This window comes from Sesamum indicum, linkage group LG15, assembly GCF_000512975.1.
Source record: "Sesamum indicum cultivar Zhongzhi No. 13 linkage group LG15, S_indicum_v1.0, whole genome shotgun sequence".
NCBI lineage: Eukaryota > Viridiplantae > Streptophyta > Magnoliopsida > Lamiales > Pedaliaceae > Sesamum > Sesamum indicum.
The window spans coordinates 5,592,516-5,605,425 of NC_026159.1; the positions used below are offsets into that span (position 1 = coordinate 5,592,516).

Below are 12,910 nucleotides of genomic sequence, written 5' to 3' on the forward strand. Positions count from 1 at the left end.
ATAAATTAAAAAAAAAAAGACGAGGTAAATTATAGTCACCTCTTTTTCAGGTTTGACATAATTACAAATACATTCTTGTTATTTGAAAAATTACAAATATCCCCAGTTTAATGCTTGTCTAACAACGAGGGCATTTTGTTAGCTTCCTTTAAGTTTTAATTCAAAATTTAATGAACAGATAAAAATATCATCTTGATTTATGAATTATAATTTCATATATTTTCTAACATTTTCTAAAATATTTTATGGAATAATATGTCTTATGAATTATTTTCTACCCAACTTTTTTAGACATTTAAAAGAAAAAAATCCAGCAAGAATAAAATAGTATAATTTTCACCTCACCTTCTAGAACTACATTACCACTAATTATTATTTTGTATCATAATAATGAGGTTTATGGTATTAAAAATGACAATTATTTTGTAAAAGTTATCAAAAAAATATGTCTAAAATTTTCACAAAAAATAATTAATAGTACATATATAGTGATGATCAGGAATTAATTATTTGTAATAACAACTTTAAATATAATTTTTATTACTAATAATTACGTAATAACAAGATCAAAATTATTGTCACTTAACATATATATTTTTAATAACGACTTTAAAATTATCACTTGATAGTTCGTCACTAGTATTATTTTTTACTGTAGAGCAAATCTTTTTTCGTTTTATAACTGTATCTAACTTGTCATACTTCAACTATTATCTTAATCTGTATATGATTGATTATTCTCCTTAAATTACATCTGAATTATATAGTAAATAAAATGAACTTGCCTTATAATTAACTAAATACAAACTTAAGGTTGCATTTGGATTCCTTTGGATATGTTTGGCTAATTAATTTTAAATGTAAAGAATTTCAAAATTTTTTATTTTAATTTTTGAACTAAATCTTAAGAATTATGAATGAATTTCAAATTTTTTTTTATATAGAGTCGTTTAAAATTCTTTGTGGGATTCAAATACAGCGTAAAAGAAATTAGGTATGGGATGGGAATTAATGTTTCACGTGGTAAAAGGAGTATGGGAGCAATGGTAGAAACTAGCAATGTAGTCTTTTCTTGCAACATTATTAGTGTTTTTCTTTTTTCATATGAATAATTCCTTAAAAAATCAGCCTATAAAAAGCAGCTTATTGCCCAAAAAGCTCCTCAACAACTTTTTCTTTTGCTCTCCAAAACCGCCTGCTTGATGTAGGAACAGAGAGCTTCTGGAGAGGAGATTGCGAGCAAAAAGATCAGCCAGAAAAGCTCCCTTTCCCCTTTTCCTCCACTCTTATCTGATGCACAGCTTCAAATAATCTTTGCTTCAAGAGAGAGAGAGAGAGAGAGAGAGAGAGAGAGTGAAGAGAGAGAAAGTAGTATGGGTGATTTATGGGGGTTGGAGTTTTCTCTCTTGCTCATAAGCCTGTCCCTGATTTTCTTCAATCTCTGTAGAAGAAAACGCAACTCTCTGAATCTTCCACCAGGAAAAATGGGCTGGCCGTTTCTTGGCGAAACCATTGCCTACTTGAAGCCGTATCCAGCCACCACCATTGGGAAATTCATGGAACAGCACATTTCCAGGTAAAAAACGTCGATAATCTGTGAAAAATACAGCAGCCCAGATGATAAAAATATGCTGAAATTTCAAGCAATTTCCCCCAACTCTGATTTCAGGTATGGAAAAATCTACAAGTCCCATTTGTTCGGGGAGCCGACGATAGTATCAGCCGATGCGGGGCTGAACAGATTCATTCTGCAGAACGAAGGGCGACTGTTCGAATGCAGCTACCCGAGAAGCATCGGCGGGATTCTTGGGAAATGGTCGATGCTAGTTCTGGTGGGAGAAATGCACAGAGATATGAGGATTATTTCTCTCAACTTCTTGAGCAACGCCAGGCTTAAAACTCACCTTCTTCGCGAGGTCGAAAAACACACGTTGCTTGTGCTCTCCTCCTGGATTGATAATTCTGTCGTCTGCGCGCAGGATGAAGCGAAAAAGGTCGAGAAATCAACCCAACCCATGATTATGGCCTGATTAACTGAAGCGAAGATGATGAAATTATGAAAGTTTTTCCCGTTGTTGTTGTTGTTTTTGTGCAGTTTACATTCAACTTGATGGCTGAGCACATAATGAGCCTGGAACCTGGAAACCCGGAGACGGAGCAGCTGAAGAAAGAGTACATTACGTTCATGAAAGGGGTGGTTTCTGCGCCCCTGAATTTCCCCGGAACAGCGTACAGGAAAGCTCTACAGGTGACGAATTTCTTGAAATCTTGATTAGGCTTTTCTCCAGGTTCTTGAGGTTGCTCATGTGCTGTGGTTGTATATGATCTCAGTCCCGATCGACAATATTGAAATTCATCGAGGAAAAAATGGAGGAGAGAATCAGGAGAAGCAGAGAAGACGACGACGATTTACTGGGATGGGTGCTGAAGAACTCCAATCTCTCCAAAGAACAGATTCTTGACCTGGTTTTGAGCTTGTTGTTTGCCGGGCATGAAACCTCGTCGGTCGCCATAGCTCTGGCGATTTACTTCTTACAGGGCTGTCCCAGTGCAGTTCAGCAATTAAGAGTAAACAATTTCATTAACTCACCCAATAATTACACTTAATCATCTGCTTTAATTCTGGGATTCTTTAATGATGATTAATTATCTTGGTATAATTAATCTTGATCAGGAAGAACACATGGAAATCGCTGGAGGGAAGAAGAGGGAAAGAGAGCTGAGCTGGGATGAGTACAAGAAAATGGAGTTCACACAATGTGTAATAACCAGTTTTGATTTTCCCACATTGTCCTAACTTACTATAAATAGAAATATTACCAAATTTGAAACAATGGTTATACCATGAATTGTCAGGTTATAAGCGAGACTTTAAGGCTAGGGAACGTGGTTAGATTTCTCCACCGGAAAGCCCTCAAAGATGTTAGGTACAAAGGTAAGATTTCTTCACAGAAAACTTAATTAATCTTTTTTTTTAAAATAATAAAATTTATATTATTTATTTTTTTAATTGAAAAAAAAAAAGGGTATGACATTCCATGTGGTTGGAAAGTGTTGCCGGTGATAGCAGCAGTGCATTTAGATGGAACGCTTTTTGACCAGCCTTGGCACTTCAATCCATGGAGATGGCTCCAGGTCCATTCCACCTTCCCTCTCTCTTCATATCCTTCCACATTTCTGCTTTTTTCCACTCCCTCTTTCATATTCAATCTTCTCACTCCCACCAATATTTAAAAATAAAAATTAAAAATATTAGAGTATTCCGGATGTTAAAGTCATTACAATTTAAAAATTATAGTAAATTTGCATTTTTCTTCGAGGTCGAACAAAGCGACATAAAAACTTAAGTTTAGAGTTGTCATGGGTTTAGTTACGGGCAAAATATGGGCGACGATTTATTAGTAATTTGGTCTTGCAGCTGTTGTGTAGCCATGGCTAATTTATAATTTCTTTTGACCATAACGAAAAGTCGTATTTCTTTTGGTGCTTCTTTCCTTATAAATTAACTAGTCATACGCTACTTCTGAGTGTATATAATAAATAATTTTTTACATTTTAAAATATATTATAAATATGATTAAAATATATAACTCGATACATTATAATAAAAATAATTAAAAAATTTATTTATCAATTAATGTAAAATTAAAAAAATTAGTTATCTTATTGCAGGGCGTTTTTGGTTTCACAAAAAATTAATAAGATGGTATCACTAACCATCGTTTATGAATATGAAAGCCTCTTTTCTTTTTTTTAAATATATATATTACTATAGATAATATCTCTTATTTTATTGAATTAAGTATATAAATATCGTCTATCAACAATTGAATTGTAAATTACAACTATTAATATATAATAATTATTAAAAAATATATATAAAGAAATAAATACTAATTTTCTTGCTTGAACTTTCTTTATGTTTGTATTTGGAATTCATATCATTCGTAATCGGGCAAAATGCTTTATAGTCCCATAAAATAAGAAAAAAATTTATTCTGGTATCATAATTTTGGTAGGTGTTGTTTCTGATTGTATATTGTCTTTTTAATCCAAAAAATATAATTTTGAGTTTTATAGAATTAAAAGCGTCACTTATTATTGTTATAGCATCAAAAAATATTTTGATATGTATAATCCCATCAATCAAACCAAACGAACACTTATTAGTTAAGAATAAGACATTCCTCCTCATTAACTAACTTTATCCACACGTATGTAGTCATAAATCTTACACAAGACAAAAGTATTAATGAGTGATTGTGTGTCCTCGCGATCACTGCAAGTATTATTGGGTTGTACATATCCTTGAACCGGGTCGACCCATGTGGTGTGGTGGTCTATGCCGTTTCAAACCAGCCTGGATTGTTGAATACCAAGTGGACACTCGTCCCAACACTAGAAACAAAACTATAAACCAACATTAAATGAGAAACCCCCATCATTTATTACAAAGACATTCTAATTTTACTTGCATTTTTGCATCATCTTATTAGTCAATTCGGTTGTTTTGAGGAAAGTTCTTGATCTACTTGTATAGTTCTAATTCTTTTTCGGAGAGTAGATCAAGTATGTGGTACAATGTTATATGAGTGACTGAAGTAGAGTCAGTGTTGAATTGAGTTCATATTATGTGATGGCATGTTGGATTGAAAAAATTTAATTCAAATCGAGTTGGTCGAACCTAAATCAATTATATGATAAAATAATATATTTGCTATGTGATTGTTGTACAATTCAAAAAAAGTGATCAATCACAGACACTGTATATCACCTTGTTTGATTCAGCTAGACCTAATCTGAACAAGTTTTTCTATGTTTGGCCTGTTCTTGGAGGATCCCATGAGTGCTCAAAATAGAGTCAACAGAGTTCACATTGTGTGACAGTATGTTTAGTCAAAAAATTCTAATTCGAATGGGGTTGGTTAGGTATGAACTAATTATATGAGGTGCATATACGTATAGAGCTCTCGAGGGTGATTCTTTTTTCCCTAAAGAGAGGCATATAGCTAGAGAGCATGTGTGATAGTAAATTTAATCCCGTTTGAGCCTTTCAAACCTTTCGAAATAATTTAGGATGGCTGTATGGAAAGGTTCAATTTGCCATGGTACCATCAGTATCAAAAAATCCTGCAAACCAATTTGATGGAGCATCTAGTGTAATAGGTAGAATGATAGGGATGAATACACTTATCGTGTGATTGGTGTACAATTTAAGAAAAATGACCAATCACATAACAGGTATATCACACTTGATTTGGTTTAGTCAGACCCAATTTGAACAAAAAAAAATTGGCATGTTCTTGGAGAACTCCACTCAATTGGGAAAGGCTTATATAGCTACTTATATTCTCTTGTGCTTTTTCTTTTTAATTAAAAACCAATGTTTGAAAAAATAATTAGGACTATAAGACTGCACGTCTCTATTCTTAGTCTCCGACGCCTGTATAAAAAAGTAAACTTCTACTAATTTTTATATGTTATATAAATGCAAAAATGAAAAATTTCTATAATATATGATGAATAATTTAAATAGGACTTCCCATTCAAAGAAAAAGAGTAGTTTGAGGATAAGCTAATTTTGTGTTGTTGTTTGAGTGTAAGGGCAAAAGGGTACAAAAGAAGTTGATAAAGAAGCGTTCGTTAGTTGTCCAATCATGAAATAGGATTAGAGCCAAAAATGAGAAAAGGGTGATGGAATACATGTCTGAAAAGTAATTAAAACCAACCCACACATATTAAAAATAATCATAAACGGTAGAGGTGGGGGGCCCAGCTGAGGCTCTGTCATGATCAATCCCGTACGGATGGGGGGTTGAAGGCCCACCGGAAAACAGTAGGGAAGGGAGTTGAAAATGTTTACCCTCTCAACAGTCATCAGCCCCGTGCGTGGGTTGAGAGACTGATGATGATTAAAGTCCCCATGTGGATTGTGGGGTTGCACGTGCACGTGCACGAGTGCTTTTCCTCGCTGGGTCTCACCCCCTTTTTCTTCTGCTGTGACAAAATGAGTGGATATTTCATTTTTTTTTAAATTATTTTTTGGGTAATAATGGCAATAATATTGTGAGCTCATTCTGCGCTGTACTTGGAAAAAAGCATATCATATTAATGCCCATAACATGCCCAATTTTTTAAATTTTTGGGTAATTGTGGAAATAATTTTTTTTTAATATATTTTGGATGGTCAGGATACGATTGTAATAAGATCATGTTCGAGTTTTATTATTATTTATTTTTTAATTTTTTTATAATATATTATTATTTATTTACTTGGACATATTGTTAATTTGTTATAATTATGAATAGCTAAGTAATTATGATTTTGTGGTGTATATATTTGACTTTGGTAAAGAAAATAAGAAATAAGGTAAGTATAAATATAAATATTTTTTCTACAAATAATATATAAAATATAAATGGTTTTAAAAGTAAAAATATTTTCCTCTAAATGACACATGACAATGACAATTAATCGTTTTTATTTTAGAATAAATTACAATTATTTCTCCTTAAATCTGTTATAATTATAAATACTCTTCTAATAACGAGTCTATTTCGTTAAATTTTATTATATTGTCATTCAATCGTTATGGTGAATTGACCAAATTATCATTATAAATTATAAATTATTATTTTATATATTTATAAAAAAAATAAATATTTTTATGAATCAATATGCTCTTTGAATTATTTACTTTACCCACCTTTAAATTATTTTATATTTTTCAAGCATTCTTTTTTTTTTAAAAAAATTAGTATGGATAAAGTAGTAATTTTTCACCCGTCGTTTATAAGCTACATAATTAATTTTTATTTAAAGAGTATCTAAAATTTTTCTAAATAATAAAAAAAGATATTTATAATAATAAAAAAATATTTATTCAAGAAATATAACTGTAATTTAGCTTTTAGTTTAATTTATTTCCGCTGCCTTAAACCACCAAGACAGCTATATTGCAAAAGAATCACGGGCGCACAAATCCACAAATACCCTGACCCGTCGCTGTTATTGCAAATGCAGAGTAGTAGTCGCGGGGGCTCAAACCCCACCACCAACACCCACTTCATGCCATTCGGCGGTGGACCACGCCTCTGCGCCGGCTCCGAGCTCGCCAAGCTCGAAATGGCCGTATTCATCCACCACCTAGTCCTCAACTTCAATTGGTCCCTCGCCGCCTCCGACCAGGCCTACGCCTTCCCCTTCGTCGACTTCCCCAAAGGCCTCCCCGTTGCGGTCAACCGCCTCCAGAAAATCGATCGACAGAACTTCGAAAACGACGTCGTTGATGGAGCTGAGAGGGAATAATGATCTAGGTTTTGTTTTTATTTTATTTTATTTTTTCTTGGATTTTTCGAGGGTTTATTGGAGGAGACGGTGTAAAGATCGTACGTTGATGTTTAGCGACTGCTATGTGTATTTATACGTATATATACCTAGGACCACATATTATATATTTTTACATTTAATTTAATTTATATATAATTATGAGCATTAATTTTTTTTTGGGGGGGTTAATTATTTGTATCTGCAATTCATCTTTATTGCAAAGTGGGTCGCTTAAGTAATCATTATACACGATTATTTGTATTGTTTTATATCAAAATGTTATATTATATTGCCTTTTTAATTATTATCTTTGGAGTAATTCACGATCATGTTTCAAATAATTCGCCATGCCCACTAAGGCCTCACTGTAATAAGTTGTATGATGCAAATAAAAAGTTGCTCGGTTCAATTTGAAAATTTTTAGCTTATTTCTTATAAGTCTTGAAATGAGGATTACAAAAAATTGATCAGCACTCTAATATTTAAATCAGTAAATAGTGATAGAAATAAGAATTAAACTGAAAAAAAAAAAACATAATTAAAGATTCAGTGTTAGAGTGTTATGAATGACAGTGCTTTTATTCACGTGAGTGTGGTAAAAACGCATTCCCCTCTATCGTGGGGAAAGAAAATCCTTTTTATAGCCTTTGCTTCCATCCGACTCAAAGAGTTTGGTCCTCTTGTACTGAGGAAGATGGTTGCTGAGGGATAAGCTCCAACAATTTTAGGAAGGATCTTTTAGGTACTAATCATCAGGGGCTTCATCTGTTAAGAGGGTAAAAAACCCTCTTAAAAGATAAGCCTTTCGAATTTCTAGAGACCAATTAAAACATGCTCAATATTCTGTCTAAATTCTTGAGCACTCTTGGCAATTGTGTGGCCCTCAACCGTCCGAGTTGTCTGACTAGCATCCCACCCCTTGTGTACAGAGATATATTAGCTCCCTACCACGGCAGTCTCCTATATAAGCTTTTAACGAGCCTCGTTGGTCTTCTTTGGACCTTCCTACTTAACAAATGCCTTTGGGAGGGGAGGGGATGAGATCTTTTCACCTTGGGCACGTGCATTATTGGATGTTTGGTGGGCTATTTTGGAGTTGGATTTCTCCTTGGCTCATGCACATTTCTGGAGCATCGATCATTGTGGATCTCCTATCATCCCGATCTATAACATATATGATTGATCAAAAGTTCTTTCAATGTGTATGCTCAAATTATATTTATTTAATTATAAAAAGTAGAAAAGATATCGGACATATCGGACACGCCTGCATAGTGTGTCTGACGTCGTATTCTTTTTTTTTATATATATTTTTTGCCACGCGGATGCTATGTCCGATACGTGTTCGAGCCGTGTTCGAGCCATGTTCGTGTCCGACACTGCATTAAGTAATTTCTGGAGTGTCTGTGCACTATTTTAGATCAAAATAATTAAAATTGAGATAAATTCATTTTTGGTACTCTAAAGTCATTAATGGTACCCCATGATCCGACTTCACCAATTTTGATCCTTATTTTTCTTTTTTTAAAATGATCGAAGTTAGTTCTAACTGTTAGTTGACAGTCTAAATTGACGGAGGAACTTTTTTTTGTCAACTAACAATTATGACTAATTATTTAAAAAAAAAACTTGAGGATCAAAATTGATAAAGTGGAAACATAAATTACCAAAAGTAATTTATTATCTAACTCAGAGAAGGAAAAGTGAAATTACTCCCACCAATAAATATGCAATTTGGCAAAGGTTGGCATAACTTGATGAGCAGGGTGGTGCAGGATTATGAAACAGTGGGTAACCGGTAACTTGATTGTGAGGCGGTCATGAGTAGTTTCCATCTGGAAAACTGTACTTGGTATCGACAAGTGCGGATGTCCAACTGTGGTAGCCCTTTGACATGTTACCTGTTGGTCAGTTACACAACTTGACTCAAAGCACACTGGGCTCTGTTTGGCAGAGATACTATTACTGCCCCCCAACCCCACTTACAATAAAACATCCACTTCGCAATTTGACAAAAACCATAATGTAATATTATTTTTTAAATTAAGAATTTTGAATTCTTTAGACTAAATCCACTCTACGTATGTAGATAATTTTATACGGTAGAAAATTTCAAGATCGTTAATTCTCGTTTTTAGTTATATTTAATGATGTTGTAATGGACTGATATTGAATTATTGAAAATAAAATTGTAAATTTTTTTACTTAAGTCAAATCCGTCGATCTTGATGGAGCCTATTGGATTTTCAAGAACTTAATAAAACTCGATAAAATAATGAAACTCAAAGGGTTTTTGATTTATTTGAGTATTTTATTTAAGATAATTGTTCTATTTCTGTTTTATATTTTATATTATTTATAATAATATAAAAATAAATATTTTTTCACTCATACACAGCGATTTGTGACATAGAGACTGTTTTTTTTTGTGTCAATAATACCCTAAATTAATTTTTTCTTTATATCTATTTCTTTTTTTTTTGTGAAATACGATGTGTTGGTTTATATAATTTATTCTTATGTGTAATATATTTTAAAACATAAAAAATATTTATTATATACACACAAAAACAATATGTCACGACAACTTATTGAGAAAAAAAGGAAAGAAAGAAGGGCATTATTACATGAATGTGAGTTATAGTACATTCTTATTGTATGTAATGACAAGAGAGTTTAAGTGGTTACGTATGTTGTACGAGACGTCTATATCTATAGCAAAATCGATCTATAGCTAAAGTTTTTAACTGTTTAACAGTTTAACTTCTCTCATTATCCTTCACTATATTTGGGGACTCCCGTAGAATGACAATATTGCCCTTCGCAAGAGAACATTGGTGCAGCAATAGCATTGCGTTGGCACCGCTCCATTAAGTGGGTCAGCGAGGAAAGCGAACAGAGAGCCCAACTAGAATATTAGGATTACAAAGCCCAAATTGAATGAAGAAGCCCAGCCCATATTGCCTACACTTGTGAGCTATACGATGAAATGGCAAAATACTGTATATTCTATACATATTTTAGCCGTTATGGTATGTCGTTTCCATGTGTATATAATAAATAATTTTTCATATTTTAAATATATTATAGTAAGAATAAAAAATATATAAACTAATACATTACATTAATAAAATAAAAAAAAATTATTAATTAATGTAGTTAGTTATTTTGTCATGAATAGCTTTTTTGACATCACAAAATATTGTTACGGCAGCACCATTAACCGTAATTTGTGTGTATGGAGTTTTTTTTTTTTTTATATTAGTATAGATGTATACACAAATTCGACATTATAATTTCATATTAGGTTAAACATACCAAAAATTTGATCAATTACATCCATAACTTTTTAGCACATAAAAGTATGAAAAGTTGATTAAGTACATATTAATAACTTTGTAAGAAAATAAATATCGAAAGACAATAAATCTTTTAAAAAAATATACGATTCGTGCTATGAAGTAATTCAAACTAAATTTCTCTGTAATGTAATTATTACGGGATAATAAATTAATCTAAAATTATTACTGAATTATTTAGGCACAAAAATCATCCATATCTTGTCAAAATTAAACATTGAGCTTATGACCAAGTCGGAAAATTCATAAAATAAAATTCACCATAAATTTTATTAGAAACTTTTATTTTTACCACCAAATCACAGAATTAATTATTTTCCAAAAAAATGGCATACCTCATACTAATATTACAATTCTTTTTTAATGGGAAAAAAATTAAAGAATTATATTTGATCAAATCAAACTAATTATTGCATTAATTAAAGAATTAATTTCACTTTTATCTTCTGAGGTTTGATGTAATTACACGTGCACTCTATGTGGTTCGGAAAATTACGTTTAGCACTCCCGTTTAACAAATAAATCCCTCCATTAGTCGAAACTCATTGAATTTGCTGATATTAACAAAAAAATTGAATGAAATTGATATTATCCACGATTGACTGATTACTGATTTATTGCAGATCAAACAATTTTTTTTAAACTAAACTACCCTTATAACGGTGAAAATATATCTCCTTATATACATTAACACGCAATAAGTCAGTAATAAATCAATCAGAGGTCAATGTAGATTTTTTTCTAATTTTTCTTTTTAATACTAACAGAGGGACTTTTTTTTATAAACTGAAGCAAACTTCATAGATGCTAAATATAACTTCACAAACTATATAAAATTTGTATATAATTATACCAAATCTCAAATAGTGAAATGTAATTATTCCTTAATTAAATGTTGTAATTTTCCGGTAAACATCTCAATTTGAAAGTTATAGGAGTGGCAAAGGACCACGTGGCTATGGTTCAGCCGTGGCCTTCACTTCGGGATCGCGTCTATTCCTACACCAATGGGAACTTACAATAAAATTTCATAAAATGTTTTTTAAATTTATAAGACGTTATTTTTTTTTATTGAATTATTTGTCTAAAATAAAAAAATTAAATTTATAATATTTTATTAATAATTAATATAACTCATCTTGAAAAAAATCGAATTACTTGTTAACATTTGTGATGATAAATTGAGAACTCGTTACTTGTTGTAAAATTCATAATATCCTATTTTTTGGGTCTCATAATATGTTTTTCAAAAAATATATAACACATTTTTCAATTTAAATATTCTAAAAATTTTACAAGTCACCTAACATCGTTTTAGTCTTTATCGTGCATATTTTATATTGCATTTGTTGTATAATTTTATTTAATGCAAGTTTCGTAGTTCATTTCTCATGAAAAAATAATAGAATGGAATAGGAGTTACAAAATTACCAGTATATATATCTTCTAACGACTTATTTTTCTCATCTGTCTATAATATATATTAACAATCAAGACATTAGAAAAATTAATTTTCATATCTCCATTTACTATCTTTTTAGGTAATTAATTATATCAATCTTTTTTTATTATGTACATTTAAAGTTAATTTATTTTATAAAAAATAAATAATTATTTAATCAAATAAATATAATAAAAAAATTTAAATTATGCACATACATCGAATATTATTTATTAGCCATAATAATATTACTTATAGTGGCAAAAAAACAAATATGGATCTAGTTTGTCTAATGACTGATGAATGCTATGAACTCAATGGTACTAAATATTAATTTTAAAATATTATTTTGATAAAATAGGATTTTTAGTAGTATTTACTATTTATTTAAAAAGTTACAACTATTGAGGCATGTCGTTTTTACGTGTGCATAATAAATAATATTTAATTTTAAAATATATTATAAATAAAATAAAATATTAATTAAAAAAAACTAATGTAATAATATTACAAATTAGTATAAAAATAGATATTAAAAGGCTTGGTCAATAACTACATCAATCAACATCTCTTCCCTAATTCTCAGCACTTTGCTCAGCTGTCTGCTCATCTTCTATTTGTTCTATTCTCCCGATACATTCCCACTACCCACTACGCGCGCACAAATTCAACATCGGCGTCCAATCCATACATACACCTACAGATACTTCTACCGGAGATGTGGCGCTGCGTGTCCCGTGGCCTACGCATTCCCTCCAAGAATTCCAACTCCTCTTTCCC

At 31.4% G+C, this 12,910-nt stretch overlaps 2 protein-coding genes across 2 annotated transcripts in view; both read left to right on the forward strand.

Annotated features, from left to right (window-relative positions):
- LOC105177981 (cytochrome P450 90B1) lies at nt 1,157-7,495 on the forward strand. The gene is made up of 8 exons (XM_011101300.2): nt 1,157-1,576; nt 1,670-1,994; nt 2,096-2,248; nt 2,332-2,568; nt 2,675-2,761; nt 2,857-2,935; nt 3,026-3,135; nt 7,025-7,495. The coding sequence occupies exons 1-8, from the start codon at nt 1,374-1,376 to the stop codon at nt 7,307-7,309; spliced, it is 1,479 nt and encodes a 492-aa protein (XP_011099602.1). The 5' UTR covers nt 1,157-1,373; the 3' UTR covers nt 7,310-7,495.
- Nucleotides 12,697-12,910, forward strand: part of LOC105177982 (succinate dehydrogenase [ubiquinone] flavoprotein subunit, mitochondrial) — a gene marked incomplete in the record, with an annotated part of 7,598 nt that continues 7,384 nt past the window's right edge. Inside the window, 1 exon segment of the mRNA XM_011101301.2 lies at nt 12,697-12,897. Coding sequence (XP_011099603.1) covers nt 12,849-12,897 — 49 coding nt within the window.